The sequence below is a fragment of the Parambassis ranga genome, chromosome 8 (assembly GCF_900634625.1).
Source record: "Parambassis ranga chromosome 8, fParRan2.1, whole genome shotgun sequence".
Taxonomy (NCBI): domain Eukaryota; kingdom Metazoa; phylum Chordata; class Actinopteri; family Ambassidae; genus Parambassis; species Parambassis ranga.
Genome location: NC_041029.1, coordinates 15,390,182 through 15,414,852, shown reverse-complemented (window position 1 = coordinate 15,414,852; position 24,671 = coordinate 15,390,182). Strand labels below are relative to the sequence as shown.

Here is a 24,671-nt window from a genome sequence, read left to right as displayed (position 1 = left end):
GTGTCTCCCCACACACACCCACACACACACACACTGTCATTATGCTTCAGAGCAGTCAGAGCAGCCTGGACTCACAAGCTGTGTAAAACACACCCTGTCGGCTGGATGCCCCACTTTCAGAGGACTTAAACGCTGATGAGTAAAAGGTGGTGATATAAGTGAGCGTCAGGCTGGTTAAGAGCTGGAGGAAAAGGAGAGGAGGAAGAGGAGAGGAGGGGAGGGCGGAGACACTCCACCCGCCAGCCTGATCTGCTCATTCCCCCTGCGAACAGGCGAGGAGTCAACATCTCCAACTTCTGCCTCCTCAAAGGAGAACATCTGTTGAGGAGGAGTAAAGTGCGCGGCTTTATCTGGACATCACTGCAAGGTGTTTGTGCGTCAAAGGAAAATCTGTAGCAACAGGGAAAAAAAGGGACGAGCGGGAGGACACAGAGCAAAGCGAAGGAGCGGAGAGTGGAGAGGTGACCCGGCCGAGGCGACATGTTTGGCATGATCAAGAATTCGCTCTTCGGAACCACCGAGGAGGCGGAATACAAGATGCTGAGCAGCGAGACCAAGGTGAGGGCGTCAGGCGGCGGACACCTGACGCGTTTATACCTGCGCGCTGTCATTACGCACCAAGATTACGCACAGTGATCCAGATGTTTTAGCTTGACTCTAAAGTAGTTATGGACATGTTTGAATATTGCCGTTGACTTTTGCTGCTGTTAGCTCAGCAGACAGGCTGACAGCTGATTGCTTGTGACCTATGAGAATGCCTGCTGATCCACAGCGCTGGGCAGAGGGGCGAGAGAGCCCGAGGTGTGCTGTCAATCAATCAGGCAGAAATGAGTGAAGATGGTGATGCGTGACCTTAAACGCACACACACACACACACACACACACACACACCTCCACGCCAGGCGGGCTTGTTGTGGGTCAGTGTATCTTCCATCACTGTGAGACAAAGCTAGTGCGTGTGTGTTAAAACCACAAGGGACGCGCTAACTGACCCTGCCGTGGAAGAAGATGCTGCTCAGACGTGTTCTGTGGTTAACCCGTGAGCTCAGATATGGATTGCGTGTGTGTGTGTGTTTGGGTGTGTGTGTGTACTCTGATACACTCATGAGGACTGTGACACAGAAAACTAAAGAAAACTGACGCCACACAGGAGGAGGGGGGAGGGGGAGGAGGAAGGGCATGCCCTTTCCAAGTCAACCCCCCTTTGGACACACGTGCACACACACACACATATGTTAGTCATATGAGTCTATAGCTGCGTATATATATATATATATATATATATATATATATATATATATATATATATATATATATATATATATATATATATATATATATATAGGGCCAGTTTATCTTATGCACACTCTGGACAGATTCCAGATGTGAGGTGATGTGTGTGGTGCATTTCCAGGCGTGTGCCCTGTGGTGCCACAGTGTGTGTGTGTGTGTGTGTGCGCTTTAACTGTAAATGTAGCTGTGTTTAGTTGCCACGGCGTTGTGTTTCTGATTTATGGATTGAGAGGGAGACAAAGACGGAGTGGACACACACACAGCAAGCAATAAAAGGATTTAAGCCGACTGTATGTGTAGAAATATACGATGTTTAATGTAACAGTAGATGCTCTGGGGACGTTGTTGTGGACATGTCCCCATCAACACCTTGCAAGTAACTATATGTTTTTTCCTTCGCCACCAGTGTCTAGTCCAAGTATTTAGCAATACTCCAGCTATAAATCATTAAAGAGTAAGTTGCCATGCAACAGCAGGATCCATATGAGTGTCTCCCTAGAGAGAGACGGTGGAACAGCAAATGTAATGTCAATTATTTTGTATTTTACTTGATGATATGTAGAGTTTGTATCTCACAGAAGCCGGTGAAAGCAAAACTTAGTGAGCTAGATCTTCACCTGTCATGTGGCTAACAGGTTAGCCTTCATACAGCAGCAGGATCTAGACGGGCGTCTCCAAAGACAGTGGCTGTGCACTCACATCGAACATGAAACCAAAAGCATTTCACTCCGCAGCCCACAGGCACACACTGGGCCTAAAGGGCTGTAAACTGATCATTTATAGTAATGACCCAAATGCCATATAATATCCAGGGTCACAGCACGGTCCTCTGAGTATATTCAGAAGTAAGAGCGGGAGTTACATCAAATCTCTGGACTTGACTGACGTCTTAAAGAGCTGGTATTGAAATCAGAGCTTGTCACATGATCTGCAGCGCCTGCCTGATTCTGACCCTACACTCTTAATTAAACCTGACACAGAATACGGTGGAGCTGCTCACCACACACACACACAGACACACACAACAGTCTATTTTGTTGTTTGCTAATGTAGACAGATTATTATTTTTAAGAGAAAGTGACCTTTTGTGTGCCATGCTCAGGCACGGAGTAATTATGCTGGCATAAGTTAGCATTTAAACACCACACATGCACACAACTGCAGACACATGACAGACGAATTAATTGCTCTACTTAACTATCGCCAGGCTCGGCTTTCTTGGTGTCACCCATACAATAATTAATGGTGGCTCATACAGAGCAGCACCCTTGTAATTACTATGCAAAGGCCCTTTGTACCTGTCACAAGTTCATAGCAGCGCAGTGTGCATGTGATGTGGAATTAATGCAGTTAGTGAACACTGAACGTGAATATGTATATGATAAGGTGTTAAACAGTAAAGCTGCTGCAGTTGTTGTTCTGGACTGTACATTTTTTTTAATGTCATGTTTCATGTAATTCTGTAACATAGCAAACAACACAATTTAAGCTACAGCTAGGTGGCTAACATCCCCTGCTGAACATTGCTCTTCGCTAGTACAGAGCAACTGCTACACATTATCTTTGTATCATGACTTACTGTTGGCCAAAATCTATACAATTATATACATATAATATATAAATATATATATATATATATATATACATAACAAAATGGAGTCTGTAGCTTGAAATTAGTAGGAGGAGATACATTTGGCAGATGACCCTCGTTGAAGGGCTCTCTCATAGACTCCCATGTTAAAAATGACGATGAAAAATTATGTCCTCTGTGAGATGAACATTTTGATAGTTGAATGGCTGAAATCGGTCAATGTATGCCGAAGATACGCTGCACCAAAAAACATACGGAAGAATAAGAAAGAAGAAGAAGAAAGAGGGTTAAGAACAACAGTTTGATTGCCCTGGCAACGGCAATCAAACTAATTAGGCTTATTTTATCCAGCTGGCTGTAACTTCAGTGTAACATGCAGAGCATGAATTTATGTTGATGACATAACCATGAACAATTTATGGGCCAGATCGATCCCAAATTCAGTTTTGCTGCATTGTGTTGCTAGAAAGCTACATTAGCTTGTGCTACACACCGAGGCCTGACACCCTGGAAGAAGCATAAACATCACAAATCCTTAAGATTTTTAAGGAAAAGCTATTTTTATTCTAAGAAAGCGATCAAATGTTTACATTAAAAAGCCCACAGGAACGGGGATGTGTGGTGTTTTTTGTTTCTAAATCAGAGCCACACACTGTAAACATGGTGTAGTCATGTCAGTGGAAGGAGGATTAGTATGTAAAACCTGCATCGTCCCTACAGCAACCAGATTCCTTCTAAACCCATTAAAGTGATTGTTCAGCTGCACAGCTGACTGACTGCGTTCCACATTAACCCCACTTGAATCATATTTAATGCAAAACTGTTGCATCATATTAACGCTGTGTGTGTCTGTGTGTGTGTCTGTGTGTGTGTTCTTGTGCTGTTACATAAGGCCATGCATCTCTTGCCCATTATTCTCTGTAAACTGACTGAACCCTGCAGAGCAGAAGAAGAAAATTAAATCAAATCAGTGTAAATATGTTTCAGCTGTGTCTGCCCTGTTTGGGTCACACACACACACACACACACACACACTGAACCCTCCGAGTGTAACCCCTGCTTGTTCAGGGCTTTTGTCAACATGAGTGTGTCAGAAGTGAATCATGTCTGAGCTTAAACTCTCTCCTCTGCTCTCATCCCTGTAAAATCAACAACTCTGCATTAGTGCAGCAGTGTGTAGCAGTGATGATGATGATGACAATGAGCCCGCCCCCCTGATTTCCCTCTCCTCCCTGTAGGAAGGCGTTAGCTTCGAGGTGCGGCGGTACGATCCTGGCAAATACGCTTCTGTTTACTCTGAGGGGCGAAACTTTGACCAAGTAACAGGGGAGCTGGTGAGGAAGCTGCTCATGTACATCGGCGGGAGCAACGAACAAGGTACAGACAACAAACATGGCTAATGCCTCACGATCACACCTAGTGGTACAAAGTGGTATTACACGAAGATGTGGTTTTCTTCACAGTCTAATTTGAATATTTTTAGCTACATTTACAGACTTCTTCTCTACTCAAAACAGGAAACAGGAAATATTCTGTGTGGTTTAAACTGGTTGATTTTTACAGTTTTTGGTGCTCCGAACTGATATTACGGCCTCATGTGTCCTTTGTGTCTCCACAAATACAATCAGTGTTTCTATTTGCATAATGATGTTGTGTTCTTTGTAAGAACATTCTGACCTTTAGACGTCGCTTGGGGACGTTTTCTCTCTTAATTCACTTTCTGTGCGCCGACGTTAAGGTGAAGCCATGGGAACAGCAGTCCCCCTCATCATCACAGTGTACCCGCGAAACGACGGCGTCCTGTCCCGCCGTTTAGTGGTGGGCATCCGCGTTCCCAGCCTCTTCCAGCAAGAGCCTCCAACGCCCACCGACAGTGCCATCAAGATAGAGGACCGGCCCGGCATGACCGTCTACGCTCTGTACGTGCCTTTTACAGTGAACTTCATGTGGTCTAAACATGGAAACATTCATGGATGCTGATGTTTCTCTTTGTGAATTCACAGGCAGTTTGGAGGCTTCGCAGGGGAGAGCGAGTACCGAGCAGAGGCCTTGCGTTTGACGCGCACTCTGGGTGAAACTGCCCCTTTTCAGCGCAAGCAGTACTTCTGCTGCAGCTACGACCCACTGAAGCCTTACGGACGCAGAAATGAGGTGTGGTTCCTACAGGAGGAGCCGTAGGAGTCGGTCAGATCTCATCCTGAATCCCATTTTACCCTTTTCACTGCTTATCCTGTAGCTCTGCAACTGAAGTTAGGTGTTAACACAACAGGACAATGTAGAACTCAACTCATGACACACCCTCTGCACCAAATGATGGATGAGAGTCCAATTCAGTACATTCAGACATTTCCAACCAAAGCAACATGCAGGTTTATGAGGGCAGATTGATAAGTTCATGGCCTAAAGAAGAAGAACAATTTAAAATTGTCAGAAAAAATAGGCAACTGTAACCTTTGTGCAGCCATCTTCTACCCAACAAAGTCCACAAGGACGTGGTCATCACTAGAAGAGGGAGCTCCTCCCTCAGCATGTAGACTACAGAGATCAATCAGGAGACAAGAGGCAACAAGACAAGATCCAGGACATGATCTATTAACAGCAACACGTTGACACCGAGCTGGTGTCTGTGTTATCCACAACAAACTCCCGATGGCCAAGCTGTCAGCTCCCTGTGGGCCTGATGAGCAGATCCAGAGACAATCTGTCATTTCTGAGGAGGATCCTGAGAGATTTCAGCAGCAGTCTTTTCACCATGGATCAGACCTGGGTCCACCACTTCCAACCAGAGAGCAGAGAACAATCCAAACAGTGGAAACAGACAGAGTCTCCAGATCAATGAGGTCTGCATCAAGGTGATGGTCTCTGTTTTCTGCTGCTGGACCACCTGGAAAAGGGTCACACTGTTACAGGGGCCGACTACACTGATCTCTGAGACAGCTACAGGAGGAGACCAACAAGATCCAGACCACAAGTCCACCATCATCCAACAGCTGTTCACCTGATCTACACCCTCACACTGACACCTCTCCAACAGGATGGAGGAGGAGGAGGAGGAGCTCAGAGGTCTACAATGATGATGCCAACACTGCAGCAAAGATCACTGGACTGAGCGTGTGACTGCAGGAGGAGATGAAGCTGAAAAATTAGGCCACAAACTTATCAATCACCTCTAAAACTTCTCTAAACTGAACAAAAGAAACTACCATTAGAAAAAATTTCATACATCAAAACACAGTGAATTATCTAATATTTCTCAACTTCACCCTTCTGAACTCCATGTTTGTCCTTTAAGGTGGATTTAGTCCCTCTTCCCTGAAGAACACAGTCAGGCTTTTGCACATCTTCAACCTAGTTTACGAGTGTAGTGACGACTACAGAGAAATGTACAGACGTACCTACATGTTAGTTAGAAAGCACACTTCCTTTTCCTGTGGTAAGGAACTGGACACAAACGGGAGCGGAGCCATAACGTAGACATAGTCTTTATGAACCAGTGGACGGGCAGCTGTGTAGTTGGTGTTGTTATAAATTTTGTGTGTGTATAGTAACTTTTAGTGCATGACGACGCCATCTTTACTTACTTATGGACACTCTTTAAACTGTTATGCAATACATCTGTACAGTGTGTTTTTTCTGTGATCATAATGTCCATGTTTAATAAACATAGTAATCAGCACAGAACATGGCTTATTTCTTCATTTGTGATCGTTTCTGCATGAGACGAGTGACCTAAAAATCTGATTTAATCAGGCAAAGTAACTAATAATAATAAGAGCTCAACAATCAATACATTTCTGATTGAGATGCATCAATAATTTAGAAAATGCCATTAAAAAGACAAACATTTTAACTTCAATAAATGACACATTTATTAGATTTTAATTGACAGAAAAAAAATCTGAATAAGAACTGCAAAAAGAGTTATTAATATACAAACATCTGATCAAATCAAGCCAACTAAAAACTCCCCACTACAACTGCACGCAAACAGGTGTTAACTGACACACATTCGGGGGGTGGGGGGGTTTAGGGTTAATTACAATGACACGGGCCCCTTAGCGCCTCAAACCACTTCAATCAGGAATAAATGGTCCGCAATCACAAGTTTCAACAGCAGGCGAAACACTGATGGCCTGTGATAAACCACCGTGGGCCTGTAACCACACACACACGAGCGTCATTACTGACGGAGCGGAGGTTAGGTTGCAGCTCGGCTTTGCATACATGAATACAATAGAAGAAGCGAGAAGCAGAGCGTGGGGTCACTCAGGTGAACCCGCAGGTCACCTCTGACCCTGTAGAGATATTGCACATATGATCGACTTGAAGGAAATCCTTCCGATTCTCCTTTTCTCCCAAACATTACACCGCTCCTTCTGATCATAGAGAATCTTATAGAGATTATGTCTTAATGAGTTGAAATCTTTTTTTTTAGGCCCTGCTCATACCAACATGCTGCCTGGGGTGATCACATCACAAGTGAACAGATGTAAAAAAATGTAACCAAGACGCTTCTACATGCCTGAAATATATATATATATGGAGGAGGGTTCTTATTTGTGCACCAATGCCATCTAATTAAAGTGCAGCAATAGTTGTGGTTGATGGCTTTCTCTGAGGGATAGAGATATGAGTGCGCTAACCATTTAAGGCATCTTGGTTTTTATGGAAAATACCAACAAACAGAACATTTGTTTTGATTTCTTCTAATTGAGATTGATCACTTGGGATACATGCCAAGTGATGATATGTCTTGACAGTTACTGTCCCTGGAAGCAGCCATGATGCAGTGCCGTCTGACTTGAGTCACAATGAGTACATAAACTGTGTGGCTCATTTCTGTGTAATACTTTTGACGTACAGCAAAGATTCCATGCGAGATGTTTTGGGTGTGAAAATCCTGGAGCCTGCGTTTCCCCCCATCAGGCATCCAATCCTCCGGGGGATGCGCGTCCAACGCTAACACCTAAAATCACCCCAGTGAACACGCCCCATTAGAGCTGTGCACTTGTGATTGTATCACCCATGACTCATGTAAACAGCATGAAGAAGGCCACAGCCTGGATCACACAGGTCACTGATGAATATAACTTGTTTAAAGATACGAAAAAAATATCATCAAACCCACTTCTGGTTTTGTAATATGGACTAAAACTACATAGGAAACAGACTGTACTGCAAAAATACTCAACTGTTAACAGGTGCTATTTATTAATAACTATAGGAACTGCAATCAATAAATTGCTACAAAATGTTTTGGTAATAAATCTCAAGGAAAACAAAAAATACATTCTCCGCATCGCCTCCTATCAGTGACAGTGTAGGTGCTCCTTCCTTTGCACTAGAGAATCAGACATAATAAAATTAATGCTGAAGTTATTGATCATTCTGACTAAATGGGAAAACTGTATATTAGAGATGTGAGTGTTTTATAAGCTATTCCAGTAAACAAAATATCATTGATTTAAATGTTAAATTCTCACTGACATCTTGGAGCCCTCTAAGACTTGCGCTTTCTTTCCTTTAATTCTATGACCTAGTCCACATTACTCCTTGCTTTAAAATATAGTTAGAGGATACATAGGAAACGAGAGGAGTGTTACTGAAGTGATGCCACCTGAGTCTCAGTTGGTTTTCTTGTCTGGAGAGTCTGGATAAGGTGCATAAGGAGGAGGCCGTTCCTGGAGCAGAAAGGAGGAAAATATCGTCAGTGTCACTTAAGGACAACCCACATAACTGAGGATAAGACACAGAAAAGGGGCTCACCATGGGCATGTAGACACTGTGTGGGTTGCTGGGATTGTAGTACGCACTGCCGGCTGCTTCAGCTGCCTTGGAGTTACCTGAGCACAAAGCCACAGAAGACAGGGAGATAAGGACTGACAGTAATGACTGCACAACATATTTTGGAACAGATGCTTTAGCTCCCAACACTGTAAGGCAAGCAGATGCGAGGAGCATTAGTCACACGAAGCACAAATGACAACTACAGGAATCCTACAGACAAGATCTACTGGCACTCCCTGAGGATGCACAAACTCCAGCTCAGGCGCTCCCTAAAATAGATGTGCCAAAGTGACATTTTAGCCCAGTGTGCCAAGCTGGACTCATGTGTAACTGCAGAGACTGAAATCCACAAGTTGGAAGGAAAAAAAAAAAAAAACCTCGCTGTAATTTTGATGTGTAGTGAAAGAGACATCAGCACCTCATTTTTCAGTAGCATGCTTGGATGTGATTCATTTTGAGGCAGACGGATCGGATCTGACAGGTGCAGTGACACAGACTTACAAGACAGCAAGAGACTGAGGGAGACAAACAGACCTGGAGGTGGTGGAGGTGCTGCTGCTGATGCTGCTGATGCTGTCCAGTTCTGAGGGGGTGCAGCCCAATTCTGGGGTGGCCCAGGGTACGGAGGAGGTGGGGCCATGTAGTCAAAACCAGCTGGGTACATTCCTGGAGCACAGACGGCCGACAGTAAAAAGAACAGACAGATGCAGATTCAAGGTCAGAGGGGGTTTCAGTCTGTTTGGACAATTAGTTACACAATAAATACAAAAGGCAGACGAGGGGAGAACAACAACAGCATTTATCATGCCTTAAGGGCGGAGCCTGCTACACAGAGGACGCATGAAGAGAAACAATCAAAAAAAAGCAGCCAGCCTGCAAGAGTGGAATCAGAGATAAACATACAGATACACATGCATGGACTCTGTACCTGCAGCAGCTGTTGGATAGGGGTAGCCCATGTTTCCAGGAGCAGGGGGAGGAGGCCCTTGGTAGAATCCATTCTGCGGAGGAGGGGGTGGGTAAGGATAGCCATGTGGAGCAGACTGAGGTGGCCCATAGCCATTCATCATTCCAGGTGAGGGATAGCCATAAGAGGCAGCCCCATTCTGAGCCGGAGCAGCACGAGAAGCTGAGGCGAGAGATGTAAATCAATGATCACTGCACTTTTTTTCAAATGCAGGACACAATTAACAAAATCGGTATAGTGTACAAACCATTTGTGGCAAGTTTGAAGAGGTGCTGTCCCACTTCTATAGCTCCTCCGCTGGTGAACGACATCTTGAAATGTGCCTGGCCCTCCCAGCCACCTGAGTCAGGGGCAGACTTTTTTTAATTTTGAATAAAAAAAAAGGAACCAAACATCTTAAAACAAACTGCCACCTACCACCAGGCTCAGCTGACACTGTCCCTTTAATGTAGTTGGCTCCAAAGACTGGCTGCTCAATGCTGCAGCCCTTCATCAGATAATAGGGGAACATGGCAGAACCCAAAGAATCCTTCCCATTACTGGACACAAACACCAACTAAGCCAACAAATGAGGGAAGAGACAAACAAGGAGAGTAAAAAAACAAGGTCCATGACAGCAGCAATAAGAGCACGGAAAATGACTTTTTATGTCATCTGGGTCATACCCTGTATGGAGTGAGGTAAATAGTTCCCTTCTTGGTCCCCTTGAGTAGATCTGACTTGCAAGAGACATCACTGAATGACAGCTCCACATTCTTACATTCCCTTAAGACACTGGGAAGACAAGAACCAAGTGAAAATACATGTAGAGAAAACTAATAACAGAGGTATCATGTTACACCAGAGTGAATAAATAAATATGCTGTATATCATTTCAGGGGATCGTGTGATGCAGTGACAGCCCAAAATAACAAAAGTATTTTACTACTATATTAACTTTGGTCAACAGTACACATTTTAAGAATGCCAAAATGTAAATATAAATTACTGTGCGCAGCACAGACATGCAAGTTAACCAAGTAGAGTAGAACAAAAAATATAGGTCAGTATTTATCAAAAAAAAACTCTCTGTAGACTGATTTATTGACTGAGAAGGAATAATATATTAATATATTATTAAAACAACGCGCAGTCTGCTTACTTAGTGCAACATGTGATCTGTGTTATAACCAAAATGTCAACATGAAAACCTACTTCCTGTTTTGATTGTCCGATGACGCTGTAAGCTAGCCATCTGAGCTAAATTCAACTAATATTTTCAATACAACAGCCCGCCATTTTGTTATCGAAGTATCGTTAAGAGGCTAAGCAGACATCCCGAACACACTAAAGCTATGTAACGCAGATGACAACATAGGAAAATACGTGTTAACTCTGCTAACAGGGCCAGCTAGCGGGAGGCTAGCGACGTGTTGACTACGCACTGGAAAGATGAATGTAAACAAGCTAAAAGGACGCACAACAGTGAGATAGGAAACAGAATTAACCACTCAGACATACGGTAAAATATATACCTTTCTCCGTTGTTTATTAAAACTCCGCCGTTTTGTGAATGGTTTCGGTTTAAAGCCATGTTTAGGAGACGTCTGCGGCTCTCCGGCTGCCTGTAAATGCTAAGAAACGGAGATGCCCCGGAAACATCTAGGCCGTGACGTCACGGCACCAAACTCGTGATACGTGCTGCGTTCCCTGAAACTCGTAAAATTAGGTTTCAAGTCCACTTACTTAAAAGAAATCACTTAAAATCCTTCATGTGACCGCTGAAAATTTAAATATGTATTTCAAGACTTTACAGAGAAGCATGCGTCTTATGTAACATAACAATGGCGACGTCCATAGATGCCAACGCAGCTGGAAGTTGCGAAAGGGGGAAATTCGGACCTCCGGTTGTGCCTCGAACGTAGCATTACCACATCAGGAACACATCATAAACAAACAATCTGCAGCTAAGACACACAAACCTTGACCTGAGCTTCAAAGTTCACTCACCAGGCATGATCAACATTTGGTGTTAAATGGTGTTTTTGGTAAATTAAAATATATACATAAAATAATGTATATAATAATTAACAGTCAATAATTTATTCCCACCATGAACAAATAATAAGCATCTAATCAGACAAATGGACACACTGTGCAACCCTGATGGCAGCAAAAAGGGTTTAAGATTGCTTATGTAACCAGTGGATGGGTACAAGCATGGCCATAGGGTGAGAGGGTGAGGGAGGAAGGGTGAGGGGGTGAGGGAGAAGGGAAGGTTGACAAGGCCCTTTCTTTGCGTTATGCAACAATTTCATTTAATGCCCCCCTGCGGATACAGACGGCCACACACGCTCTCAGCGTGATATTTATTATTTAAACGTCGACCTTTTTTTAAATAATTACCAGCTTTTTTAGCCCTACTAACAAAACTAAGGAGAGAAAGGAGCAAGAGTCAATCGACAAGCTTCAAACCAATTAACGCTAATTGGCAACTCTTGTTTCTGTGACGCGCTCCTGAAGTCACTGACCAAAAAAAACTATATTTCAGGAGCCTAAAAGCCCAAATGTCCAAACTATAACGAGATGAAAGATCATTCTGTAAAACTTTGTCGGATTTTCTTATTTCTTACCTTCATGGTTCAGCTCTGCTGCTGCGCCCCAACCATCCACAGGAAGACCACACCTGCGCAGGGGATGTCACAGCTCGCCCTGCCGAAAGTCAGCTGCTCTGTCCGGGGGATAAAAGCCGTGTTTGGTCCGCGGGTCAAAAATAATGTCCATGTTCGAGGTGAGATCTGCCTCTTGACTAACACCTAACGCAACATAACACACCTGATTTGTCAAAAACGTGTGTGTGTGCCTCTGGTAAGACATGGCAGGTGATCCAATCCCAGTGCCGCGCTCGGAGGAGTCCTGTGGAGTGAAGGTGGTCAGGAAGAACCAGAGCCTCACGTTTTTCAGCAGATATGATGGCTGCTACACCCAGTTTGAGGTACGGTGAAGAGTTTCAGGTTGACTGAAAATGTCTGGGTGTGTGTTTAGAGGACACAAAGTAGTAAGAAAACAAACACAAATCATTTCTTATTTCTTGATCCCCAGGGCAGAAAAGTGGTCATCCCTCTGCAGGTCCAGCTCAAAGGAGAGGAGCAGTGGCTCAGGGTAAACATCAGCTGTCCCCTGATAAAGAGACGCACTGTGAAGACCCTCTCGACTCCAGCACGTGAGTTTCTTCAGTTCCAGGTGTTACCTGTGGTTTACAGTGAAGTGTGTGTGTGTGTGTGTGTGATTAAAACACTCCTCTCCAGCTTTCCCAGGAACCTGCAACACAGAAAGAGCCCTACGAGTTGATTGTGGCCCTCAAAGCGTCTCCAGTGACGCCTGCTGCAAACTGGGCTGTTGCTATGATGATCAGACTTCAAGCTGCTACCACAGACTCAATGGTAACATTCTAATCTATCCCACCTTAAATAATCTGTTTTAATTTAAGTGTAAAAGCCTTCCCTGTCCTGTCTGCGGTCCAGATTGCTCTCTGGACGGACACTTTGTGTTCTCGGTGAAGGCCACAGACACACACCCACCCATCGACCCCAGCAGCCTTACAATCAGGGATCAGCCTCAGTGTTCGCCTGCAGTCACAACCTCCGACACTGCTGTCTTTAAGATAGGAGTGACGGACTGCGGTGCAAAGATGGCGGTAAATAATAATCAACAAATCATCCATACTAAAAATCTTTGTTTGAATCCGCGTTCCTCTGTCTGGCATTGTAGAGAGTTGGAGATGTGGTGACCTATGAGGTGGAGGTGGAGGAGCTGAATGGTTCAAGTATCACCAAACGTTCTCCTTTCAGGTGCGTTAAATCCACTGTGAACTTTTATCCAGCTGATGTCTCCTAATGCACCATTTCCTCTGAGGAAAATATTCTCATTTCAGTCTCCAGGTTCTGTGTGAATATGCAGCATCCGATCTACAGCGTGCCGCAGACTTGTGGCCCTTGTATGCAGTGACCAACCCACCACCTGTGGTCGCACTGGGAACTATCGGAGTCCAGATGAGAATAGCCACAGGTACAAAAAAAACGTGAGCTTAGACTGTGTGATCACATAAGGTCTCCGACTGTTTTTTTGATCGTGTCCACCTAGATGCATCATTCACATCCTTCGTTCCCGAGGACCAGCTGCCTTTGACCTCACCTTTGGGTGAAGCTTTGTATGTGGAGATTTCCATTGTGCAGCCGTCCCCGGATCCCACGGTCTCCCTGCGTGTCCAGGATTGCTTTGCCTACCCCGTTTCCAGACACTCTGTGTGGACGCTTCTCTATGCTGGGTAAAGAAAACGGCAAACTACACAAATGATGCACACGTGTTACTGACCTGCACTTCTCTTCCTGTAAAGATGTCCCAACCCCGTGGACAACATGAGGAGCTCCATCCCTGTGGACGACCAGGGGAAGGTGACCTCTCACTCCCAAATCAGGAGGTTTGATGTCAAGACTTTTTCCTTCTTGGACCCCGTAACAGGCCATCCGAGTGTGGAGGAGGTAAGATGATCATGTTGAAATATTAATAAAGGGGTGTGTGTTTGTACACATGTCATGTCTCTGTTAGATGTACTTCTACTGCTGGGTGGAAATCTGCACAGAAGACGTTGACTGTGCACAGAGTTGCACCATCACATGTGAGTAGAACACTGCATGTTTAACACCGTACAATGGGCATCGTGAATTTGATCTGCTCTCTCTCCCCTTCCACAGCGTCTGAGGGGGACAGGCAGAGAAGGGAGTCCCACCAGCTTCAGCTGGTCTCTGTAGGTCCGATCATACAAAACACTGAACAGGGGGACAAACGGAGCAAAAGTAAACGCTACTAAACACTCAGCTGCACTCCATTATGAAACACCAGCAGTAGAAATAATGTTGTCTTCTTCCACAGTGCTTCAGCTGATGATTTACATTCTGCCTGGTGCCGGTGCCGCCCTGCTGTTGATCCTACTGTTCGTTGCGTGTTCAAGGTGTCACAAGACGAAAGAGCCGCAAACATGTGATACACAAGCTAACAGCAAATGACCTCAATAAATCACCTCACCTTCATCTGTATTTGTACTCCTTTATTACTGCAATGGGTTTTAAAATGTGAAATGATGCTAAACAATAGAAGTGCAAAAAAATTCTGCACTTCCTTAAGTGGCCAATAGAGGGCTGGTTCCAAAAGGGATTCAAACCCATAGACATCCAATTTAAAATGACTAAAGCTTGTTCCATACTCCACGAGAACAGAGAACTCGCTCCTCGCTCCATGGGTGGTAAGAGTAAACGGAGGCACGGAGGTACCATACACCCCAAGAAGTGTGTGTGCATACGGCCGCACGTCACACACAAAAGCTTGACAATGCAATTGTGTTGCAAAATGTGCGCACAGTCGTGGTTACCTGGCCTAACGAGCTGATAATGCTCAGGGAAGAGGACGTATAGCATGATCATCCCGGTGTTTAATGTGCGCGTCCTGCCACTGTAACGCCGTGATCAATACTGGGATTAGTTTTTATATCGCCACCTTTTGGACAGACGCTCCCCTCTGTGCCATGTTTCTCCTTCCAGGAGCTGTTTGCCAGCTGCTCATCTAAACTGTCCATCGTCGCTGTACTTCCTCCTTCTGTCTCTGTGTTCTGCACCTGAAGAAGCTCTTGCTCTTCTCCCCATTCATCACACCCACTAAATTCCGACCAATCACACAATTGTTCTCGCACAGCACTGAGAGAATAAGTTCTGCCCGGGCCATGTGTCCGAGAGAGCTGCAGAACAGGCGCTCCGAGAGAAAAATGACGTCATTTTGTGGGCGGAACGTCGGCAGCGAGGAGCGAGTTCTCTGTTCTCGTGGAGTATGGATCCAGCTATACTTTACAGCAGAAACACAGATGTTTACAGCCCAGGGGCTGGAAGGGGGTGGAGGGCAAATTCCGTTGAGTCGGAGTTAGCAGGATCATGAAGGAGGCTAATCTGGCAACATCACCACTGTCACTTGTGCAGATTCAGCATGTCGTTGCTATTCACAGCCAAAACCTCCATTCACTGGAGAATCAGGGATGCAAGCAGCAGGAGGGACATAACAAACCGTTTGATGGGATGTAGTTTTCGTTGACGCCCCCCTTAGTGCAGGATGAGTCATCAGGATGATTCCTCGTTTTCAAACTAGGATACCATTAAAAACAACCCAGATATGTGACAGAATATCACATATAAAAATGGTTAAATATCACATTTGAATTTCATGGGCACTTTAATGATGAATCATGAAAATTGGGAATAATAGTTTATAAAGACAAAGATTCTCATGGTTGTAATGTAGCTACAACAAAGAGAAGCAGAGGAATAAGCAAAGAAAAGACGGGTCAGTACGGTCTGAACTTCCTCTGTGCCCTCAGCAGAGCTATTCTCTGTTTGTCCTCCTCAAACTTTTTCCTTAATTCAGCAATATCTGTGGAAAAAACAGGAAATAAAGTGTGGTTCAATTCCAAATTCTTCTAAATGTGTTTACTACTATACATTTAAGCAACTTACGTTCTTTCTGCGTGTTTCTGTGCTGCCAGGTGTAGAAGTTCAGGAGCTCCTTCCTCTTCTTCTTCCTCATTTCCTTCCGCAGAGTCCTCTGGTTGGCGGCCTCGCTGCGAGGACGAGCTTTGGCCCCCTTGTGGCCTCTTGTGACCTTCACCCAGCCTTCCTCATCCTCCTGCTGCTGCTCGGCCTCCTTCCTCTGTCGCTCAGCTTCCTGTGACGAAAGAAGGCGAACGCACAGGTTATAGAGGTCTCATGGATCGACGATGCTGAGGAAGAGATGCTGGAGAATCCTTACCTCTTCTTTACGCTTGTCGTAGTCCTCCATGAAAGAGTCGACCGTTTCCTGCAGTTTTTGCGGGAGGATAAAAGAGTCCGAGTACTGCTGGATCCATTCTGGCAGAAAAACAAATGTTTGGATGGTGGATTCATTTTCCTGTACATACTGCGAGTCTGTGGTGCGTTCAAAGACCTGAGCTTCTGATGGAAATGCTGTCATCCTGCTGTTTTAAATGTGAGCCATAATATTATCTATTTCTATATTTCCCAGGATGACAGGGAAGCATGTGAAAGACCTGATTAGCATCACTCACTCTGCACTCCTGTTTTCACCGGACGCCGCTCTGTGCAGACCACCAAAGGCACGTGGTGTGGGTGCGACTTCACCGCTGCTACAGTGGAAGACTTTTGGAACACGATGTAGCCCACTTTAAATCCCTGCAACACACAGACACACACACACACACATGGTCAAAAAAAACAATGAGCATGAAAAATGATGCCAGGGGCACAGAGCAGGAGTGCGGGCTGACCTGTTTGTCAGCTGGCTGGAAGAATTTGGTCAGTCTGGGTCCAGATTCATTAGAGGAGCCCGGGTGGTCCCTCAACTCCACCGACTCCACCGGGCCAAACTGTGAGAACAACTCTCTGATAACAGTCTGAAAACACAAACAGACACACAGTTACATAATTAGACCTCACATCTTAGGACATTGTGATGACAACACAGCCTGGCGCTACCTTCGAGCAGTACGGAGGGATGTTGAGCACAAATAACGTCCGGTCCAGAGGTCTGCCCGAACTCGTCTCTGCTCGCACTTTGTGCTCCTTCACATACAGCGAGTGTCCCGCAGGACTGTTGGAACTAAACCGTAAAGACAACACTGCAAAGACAGACAGGAAACACACAACACATCAGTTCATCTGTGACCACCGAGCGATCAGAGCTTGGTGTAAACACCAAAAGCAGTATTATATTTATATATAATATTTATATCAGAGGATAAACCAGAAAGCTAACGAAAAACGGACAAAAGTGTTCTCAGTAATATCGAGATATACCCGCAAATCCTCCAGGAATGATACAAGGCTGGCCGCTAGCATGTTTCTTCTTGGACGGCGCCATTTTGTTGTGACCCTTCACACCGGAAGTAAAATGTCTCGTCATTGTGAACATTTGAGAACTGTATTTAAAAAATCTTTTTATTTTTTTATGTTTTTAATATTTCATACCAAGTAATATGGGTTAACTTAAAGTATATGTTTTATTAACTTGATTATTGTCAATAATAGTATAACAGACTATTGTAGTAAAGTAAAAACAAAACCCAAATTGCTTGGTATTCAGAATCAGAATCAGAATTCCTTTATTTATTTATAGAAATTAAAGATAAATTGAAGTATGAAATTGAAATATATAATGAATATCTAAATACCTAGATAGCATTTAAATCCCTGACTTCCTGTGTCTCTCAGTGGTGCATCGTGGGAGTCGGAGTCTGTTGCTGAACGAGCTCCTGTAGCTGGTCAGCACAGTGTGGAGCAGGTGAGAGGGACAGTCCAGTATGGTCTTTATTTTGGACCACATCCTCCTCTGACACACCTCTGTCAGAGAGTCCACGTCCTCTCCTACAACATGGCCGCCTTCCTGATGATTCTGTTGAGCCTGTTGATGTCCCTCACCCTCAGACTGCTGCTCCAGCAGACACCAGCATACATGATGGCACTGGCCACCACAGACTCAGAGAACATCCTCAGCATTGTCCTGCAGATGTTGAAGGACCTTCCTGTAGACAGTGTCCACATTCTTACTCCAGTCCAGTTTGTGGTCCAAGTACATTCCCAGGTATTTGTACTCCTCCACACTGACCCCTTTGATGCTGGTAGGGGTCACTGGAGCCTTTGTCCTCCTCAGATCCACCACTAGTTCCTTTGTCTTTGTCACAGTGAGCAGTAGGTGGTTGCTCTCGCTCCAGGTGACAAATTTATCCATTGTATATTGATTATATATAATACATATTACTTTATATAATTATTTAGTTACAATTAAACACTGAAATGGATTTAGTTGAAAACGTTTTTCCTTTTTTAAATAAAACTGGAAGTACATAACATAATACTATAATGTACATAATAAATAATAATAAATATATATCAACAGAATTATATTCATATACTTTTATCTGTGTTTATGATCTGAATGCTAGAGACTTCTAAGTCAGTGTAACGCTTGTATAAACTTGTTTTTTTGTGTAAAATCAAAACAAAGTTCTGCAACCTGCAGCCAAATAAATAAAATGTCCATTTTGAAAATGCTTTCAATGAGTCATATAAACGGCAAAAGATGAGTCTCAGACAGCGTCTACAAAGCTAAATATTTAATGGCGACATTTCACAGACAGATCTGACCGCACTCTCTTGAATGACATATTGAACAGAAAGTATTTTTACAGTCCTTCAACAGAAAATGAATGAGATGTAACCTACAAAGAATTAATGTACTGAATGTGTGCCATTCACAAACAGCACACATGAGTCTGTGTACTGTTAATACAGATAGAGTATAGTTTCTGAGCCAATAAAGCATCTTGAGTTGAAGCTTGGTCGAGACTATTTTCCTGCCTAATCAGACAGATGTGGTGTCTAGTGTTCAGTTTTATTTCTACAGCCAAACCAAAACATACCTGCTTTTTTCTTTTGTATCTCAAAAATGACAAGACCACTCACCTGTCCGTTTACTTTTTTGGATTTTTTTTTTTGTTCCCCTGTTTTGTTTTGTTTTTTGTCAGGTGGGGTAAAGTTTGAGATAACAGGAATATATATTAAAAAAAAAAAAATAACTCGACATATCATCCGATTAAAACATCACAGGTGACGTCTGATACCACAAACCAAAGCAGAGATGTTACATACGCATAAAGTTCACATCCACAGCAGTCGTGTATATCAAACGTGTAAAAATCAGTTTCATGAGAGTTTCATGAGAGAGAACGTGGGCCGCCTGCCGCTTCATGTGAACACTGAGTATGCAGTAATATGAACAAGACAGCGTATTCACATCACACAGGAGCTATATCTTGATGCGGAAGGCAGTGGCCTGTGAGCTTGTGGGCTCGGTGGTGGAAGTGGACTGTGCGGTGGACTTGAACAGAGCTTTGAGAATGGTCTGGGGGTCCACTTCTGGAGTGGGCTGAGATGAGGCTCGCTGACCGGCCGGGCGAGACAAAGACGGGGGCAGACCGTCTTTCTTTGCACTGCCGCCTGCGCCTGGAGTGTCGCTGAGTCTCCTGTGGGAGAGAAAAGATTGTCATGAATCAAGACCACAACAAGATAAGGATATATACACAGGGGACATTTTGTTAAGCTTTGAAGCCAACAGTAGAGGTCGTCACAGAGCCGATGTCTGAGTGAATGAGCTTAGTGGCACGGAAAAACCAAGACGTATGAATCACAAGGCACACCTCTGATTACACACAGAGGTCATGGCAGCATTATCAATAAGTCTCCTGAGCTGTATTACAAAGCAATTTCTGTATGCAAGGTCTACATTTGAAAAGCTAATCATTATACAAGTGGTGGACATAAAACTGTAGCTTCTTTAGCCTAATGGGGGAAACGGGAGATAACCAAATATGTGGAAATGAAGCATGTGTGTCGACACAGATTAATTAGAATGAGAGAATGAAGCCTTGTGGGCTCACTTACAATAGAATTGGCTGATCAGAAGTGATGACATTTCCCTGAATATGAAGGTTACATTTCATGGGTTGGCCTGAGGGAGGATAAAAAAAGAGGAGATAATTAAAAAACAAACCAACAATGACACGGAAACAAACAATCTGACATAAAACTCCCCTTCAGTTCAGCAAAAAATGACACTACATACAGAACATGTTTCAGTACACGCACAGCAGAAGCAGCTTGATGTGTCCTTGCTATGGGCACTCACCGTCCAAGCAGCGGTTGTTGTACTTCCTGTATGCGCTCACAGCATCCTCTTTTCGGACAAACACCACTTCAGCTACGCCCACCTTCACCAGCCGTGCTCGCTTCAAGGCACCGCATACACAGAACAGCTCCTGTGGGAGTATGAACGCACGCTGGATGAGTCATGGCAGCTAAACGGCACCCGACACATCACTGACAATGAACCATAAGAAAAGGTTACAGGCACCCAGTGGAGATTTACAGATAAACTCACCACTATGTCTTCCTCCGTGACTCTGGGATGCAGGTTGTTCACCGTTATTTTTGTACCCTCAAGAGGGCTGAAAGCAGGCTGGGAAAGAAGTACCACACAAAATGAAAATGACTGACAGAAAATCAAACAGTAAGCTACATATGTACATATGCAGAGTGTTTACCTGAGGTGGAGTTGGAGCTGTTGTGCTGGGCGGTGCTGTGCTTTGCTGAAGTGTCCTGGAAACTGGCTGTAAAGCAGCAGCTGAGGAACGAGCAGCAGCCGAGGAACGAGCTGCAGCCATGCTGGTGGTGGGCCGGGTGGGGGCCACAGGGACAGGGGGACGGGGGGCTGTGTAAGCATCATTTTTAACCACCTTGGTGATTGGGACTGACATGGAGAATGTGGAGCTCACTGGACCAGGCTGCATAAAATAAAATATTACATATAATCAGAGAACAGACAACAGGAAGATGTTTGTATGTGGACTGATGTTGTCTTAAGTCCTCAACACTGTGAGACAAGTGTGGCAGTGCTGAGTCTGGAACAGGTTTAGTACTCGTCCTTGGTACTTTTTGGAATGTTAAAATACATACCCAGCACTCCAGTACCGCAGGAGTTCAGGTTTAGCCACCATAAAGCTACACTTACCCGCGACTGTAGCATGTTGTTAGCAGTTATCTTCATTTGTTTATTGGAGGTACCATCAAGCTCGTTCAAGGCAGGCTATGAAAAACAATAACAAAATGTAATCAGTGCTGTGTTTGAAAGTCTAAATCAATATAGAAGTTTAATGCAATTTCCCCATTGTGGGACTAATAAAGGTTTCTTAACAGTGCTAAGAAAAACAGCTCTACCTGCGTAGCTGCACGTATTCCACTTGACATTCCTATTGGACGTTGCTGTTTGAAAAAAGCAACACACATTTTAATACAAACACCTAAATTTTCCACCACAGTTCACAGAAGAGGAATTTACATCTCACCTGGATGGTCTTGGTTATTTTTAGAGGTGGTGCGGCAGCTGCTTGTGTCTGCGTCCCTCCAATGCTCCTCTTGAGACTCAGTCGGTCACGAGCATCCATCACACTTGCTCCACTTCTCACACTCAGTCCTTGTACATTAGGGGTAAACTGCCTTGTGTTTACACCAGCAGGATTGTTGTTGGTGTGTATCTGTATTTGTGGCACGAGCGTTTGGCTCTTTGTTTGGTGTGTTCCTGCTGTCTTTTGTGTGGTCTGTGCCATGACACCAAACTGATTCTGCCCCTGTTTGCGTGAATTAATCATCTGACGAGCATCCTGCACCGCTCCGCCACCTCCGCTTCCTCCTCCTCCCCTACCACGGATCTTGAAGCGAGCGTCCTTCTGACCCAGTTTTTCCCGTGCATCTTTCACTTGAAAACCTGAGGCGAGATAGAATACAGTGGGAGGAAGTGTACCTATACAACAACAAAATTTCACATTGCCTTCACCGATTAGATTACTGGTTAGATTACAAAGGCATAAAGGTTACCTGTTCCTCCTCCCAGCCGCTGTCTTACATCATTAACACCAATCTTCTGCCGGGCGTCGAAACTCTTGCCGACCCCTCCACCTCCCCGTCCAAACATGGGTCTGGGTGGAGAGAATCTTTTAAAGTTCAACAACACTTTTAGTATATGCAACAGGTTTAGGCAGATTTTACTGGACATGCAAACATTGTTAAATGATTCAGCAATCATAAAGCTAAATGTGCTGCTTCATAATTTCTTTGATTTCCGATCAATACTGAGGTGGTGAGATTTCCCTTGTGCTTTACAATAATAAAGTCACACTATATTTATTCTAAAACGTTAAATCGTAAATTAAATTGACAATCACTTTAATTTACACCTTTGTTTTGTGTAATTAGGACCAAAACCTGTTTGGCTACTCAAAAATTAGCTGGCTAGCTAGCTAAGTCTGACGAGGAATGCTACAAACAAAACGCCAAGCAAGCAAGCAAGCAACATATTTTTAGGTTTCTGTACTGACCATAATCACCAAATTCCAGTTTTGTTAAACGAATGATGGTAAATATTTGCTGAAAACACGTGCAAGTCTTTTCAATTTCGCTGTGAAATGATTCAATATAAAAGGCCTCGTCCTAATGATAGCTGTAATCGTTGCTAACTGAAATGAGCTAACGTTAGCATCTGATACACAACTACGCACAAACACCTCTCGGTTCTCGTTATGCCGTTAAAAAAACCTCACTGAATGTTAAACGTGTAAACATCCACAAATGCAAATAAGACTTTAAATACCGCTTAGCTTGAGCCTTGAGGTTAATACCGCGCCGTCGTATAACTTCGTCCAGAGAGACGTCTGCCATCTTCTCGCACACTTTCTGCACCAACAGCGCATGCGCGCTCGAGCAGCTTTTTACGTAGAACTACGGTTGCTGGTTTGAGCCATAAAGGTCAAAAAGGGTAACTAGAATTTACGATATATTTTACTAGATTTGTATGTTTATTGACCGTATACGCCATAAATTAATATAACTGACAACAACGTGTTTAAAACACATACAGCAACCTATCGGCGAACTTTTATCTATACTACTAAGTGATCTGCGATTGATTACTTTAGACGTAACGCGTATTGTAGTCACACCTACATACCCATGAGCCTTTGCACTAAATACTCCCGACAGTAATTTTAGACAACAAAATATTTTTAATGATCTTTAAAGACAACAAAGTCACATATTTTTTTATAAAATCTGTTTTTGTGCTGGTGAACGTTTGTAAGTAAGTGAAAAAAAGCAGCTCGGGAGAAATTACTGATGACACCCTAACACAGAAGCCATGGGGACTTTGTATAGGTCGGTCATCGACCATCAATTGATCATGCCTTAAACTGATGAGTAAGGAAAATAACGACGCGGGGTGACGCCCGTGTCCTCGTTCAAATTACGAGATGAATTTTTGAACGGGTAAAGGCCTGCCTGCTGAGGTGACTTGCCTACTTTGCGAGATGCCTTGCGGGACTAGGGTCTTCCCCGACCCCCTTATATGTTAAATAAAAACTTCAAAATAAAAAACAAACAACAGCACTAGGTTTGCTGATGTTTGCCATTTTATGCTCTGTTCATTGTATGTCTGTTATGCCATGTCAATTTAGGCTTACTTTTAGTTTATTTACCTTGATTTTATCTTAGTTTTATCTTATTTCACGTTAATTATTATATGTTTTATGTATGCACCAATCACTAAGGCAAATTCCTAGTAATGTGAATCCCCTTCACTTACATGGCAATACACACGATTCTGATTCTGATTTAGAATGCATTTTATTGTCACTATACAAAAGTACAATGATATTAAAGCGTCATCCAGTTTCAGTGCAAAAAAACAAGCAATATAAAAGATATTAAGAAAAAGTTAAGAAAAAATATTTACTATATAAACATAGAAGTTAGTGCACATTCCTGAGAATATAAATATGTGTATAAATTTGCAGAATTTCAAGTATGGAAGAAAGAAAAATATTGCACATATTATATGTTGTCAATTATAAATATATTGCACATGTTGTATATTGTCCATCTGGATATGTGATATAATATTGCACATTAAATTCAGTGTGTGTGAGAGTTCAGGGTGGTTATAATAAACAACAGCACTTACTAAACCTAGTGCTGGGGTTAATGTTTGTTGGATATTCAAGTTTTTATTTAACATATAAGGGGGTCGGGGAAGACCCTAGTCCCGCAAGGCATCTCGCAAAGTAGGCGAGTCACCTCAGCAGGCAGGCCTTTACCCGTTCAAAAATTCCTCTCGTAATTTGAACGAGGACACGGGCGTCACCCCGCGTCGTTATTTTCCTTACTCATCAGTTTAAGGCATGACCAGGTAAGGGTCGATGACCGACCTGTACAAAGTCCCCGTGCCTCCTGTGTTAGGGTGTCATCAGTGATTTCTCCCGAGCTGCTTATCTCACCTACTTACCAAAGTTCACCAACACAAAAACAGATTGTATGAAAAAATATGTGATTTTGTTGCCTTTAAACATCATTAAAA

The 24,671-nt window shown here is 43.7% G+C and overlaps 5 protein-coding genes and 2 non-coding genes across 8 annotated transcripts; 3 read left to right on the top strand and 4 right to left on the bottom strand.

The window, feature by feature from the left end:
• The first annotated feature begins 480 nt into the window (after window positions 1-480).
• LOC114440284 (heme-binding protein 1-like) lies at window positions 481-5,062 on the top strand. The gene is made up of 4 exons (XM_028412637.1): window positions 481-558; window positions 4,123-4,261; window positions 4,623-4,803; window positions 4,888-5,062. The coding sequence occupies exons 1-4, from the start codon at window positions 481-483 to the stop codon at window positions 5,060-5,062; spliced, it is 573 nt and encodes a 190-aa protein (XP_028268438.1).
• Window positions 5,063-7,584: 2,522 nt separating this feature from the next.
• Window positions 7,585-11,310, bottom strand: wbp2nl (WBP2 N-terminal like). The gene is made up of 8 exons (XM_028412866.1): window positions 11,153-11,310; window positions 10,304-10,412; window positions 10,056-10,194; window positions 9,886-9,978; window positions 9,600-9,800; window positions 9,206-9,337; window positions 8,651-8,727; window positions 7,585-8,565 (listed from the first exon to the last, which is right to left on the bottom strand). The coding sequence occupies exons 1-8, from the start codon at window positions 11,209-11,211 to the stop codon at window positions 8,509-8,511; spliced, it is 867 nt and encodes a 288-aa protein (XP_028268667.1). The 5' UTR covers window positions 11,212-11,310; the 3' UTR covers window positions 7,585-8,508.
• Window positions 11,311-12,090: 780 nt separating this feature from the next.
• On the top strand, window positions 12,091-14,707 carry LOC114440293 (zona pellucida sperm-binding protein 4-like). Its single transcript, XM_028412645.1, has 12 exons — window positions 12,091-12,408; window positions 12,491-12,612; window positions 12,720-12,840; window positions 12,926-13,060; window positions 13,142-13,314; window positions 13,389-13,468; window positions 13,552-13,685; window positions 13,761-13,944; window positions 14,014-14,158; window positions 14,226-14,295; window positions 14,372-14,473; window positions 14,550-14,707. The coding sequence occupies exons 1-12, from the start codon at window positions 12,204-12,206 to the stop codon at window positions 14,681-14,683; spliced, it is 1,605 nt and encodes a 534-aa protein (XP_028268446.1). The 5' UTR covers window positions 12,091-12,203; the 3' UTR covers window positions 14,684-14,707.
• Window positions 14,708-15,874: 1,167 nt separating this feature from the next.
• rrp7a (ribosomal RNA processing 7 homolog A) lies at window positions 15,875-17,582 on the bottom strand. The gene is made up of 7 exons (XM_028412453.1): window positions 17,510-17,582; window positions 17,189-17,331; window positions 16,981-17,106; window positions 16,762-16,885; window positions 16,467-16,564; window positions 16,175-16,382; window positions 15,875-16,091 (listed from the first exon to the last, which is right to left on the bottom strand). Exons 1-7 carry the CDS (start codon window positions 17,571-17,573, stop codon window positions 16,006-16,008), a joined length of 849 nt encoding a protein of 282 aa, XP_028268254.1. The 5' UTR covers window positions 17,574-17,582; the 3' UTR covers window positions 15,875-16,005.
• A 1,228-nt stretch (window positions 17,583-18,810) lies between these two features.
• On the bottom strand, window positions 18,811-23,023 carry poldip3 (polymerase (DNA-directed), delta interacting protein 3). Of its 2 annotated transcripts, none has more exons than XM_028413086.1 (10): window positions 22,914-23,023; window positions 22,142-22,257; window positions 21,613-22,031; window positions 21,485-21,529; window positions 21,279-21,353; window positions 20,812-21,051; window positions 20,649-20,726; window positions 20,397-20,526; window positions 20,153-20,219; window positions 18,811-19,734 (listed from the first exon to the last, which is right to left on the bottom strand). In XM_028413086.1, the coding sequence occupies exons 1-10, from the start codon at window positions 22,979-22,981 to the stop codon at window positions 19,518-19,520; spliced, it is 1,455 nt and encodes a 484-aa protein (XP_028268887.1). In that variant the 5' UTR covers window positions 22,982-23,023; the 3' UTR covers window positions 18,811-19,517. The 2 variants fall into 2 exon arrangements, with proteins under 2 accessions (XP_028268887.1, XP_028268888.1); XM_028413087.1 differs by having other exon boundaries at window positions 22,142-22,242; window positions 22,914-23,009.
• A 475-nt stretch (window positions 23,024-23,498) lies between these two features.
• LOC114440646 (U12 minor spliceosomal RNA) lies at window positions 23,499-23,652 on the top strand. Its single transcript, XR_003671183.1, has one exon. It is a non-coding gene; the product is annotated as a U12 minor spliceosomal RNA (small nuclear RNA).
• Window positions 23,653-24,343: 691 nt separating this feature from the next.
• Window positions 24,344-24,497, bottom strand: LOC114440645 (U12 minor spliceosomal RNA). The gene has a single exon (XR_003671182.1). It is a non-coding gene; the product is annotated as a U12 minor spliceosomal RNA (small nuclear RNA).
• Between the last annotated feature and the right edge of the window lie 174 nt (window positions 24,498-24,671).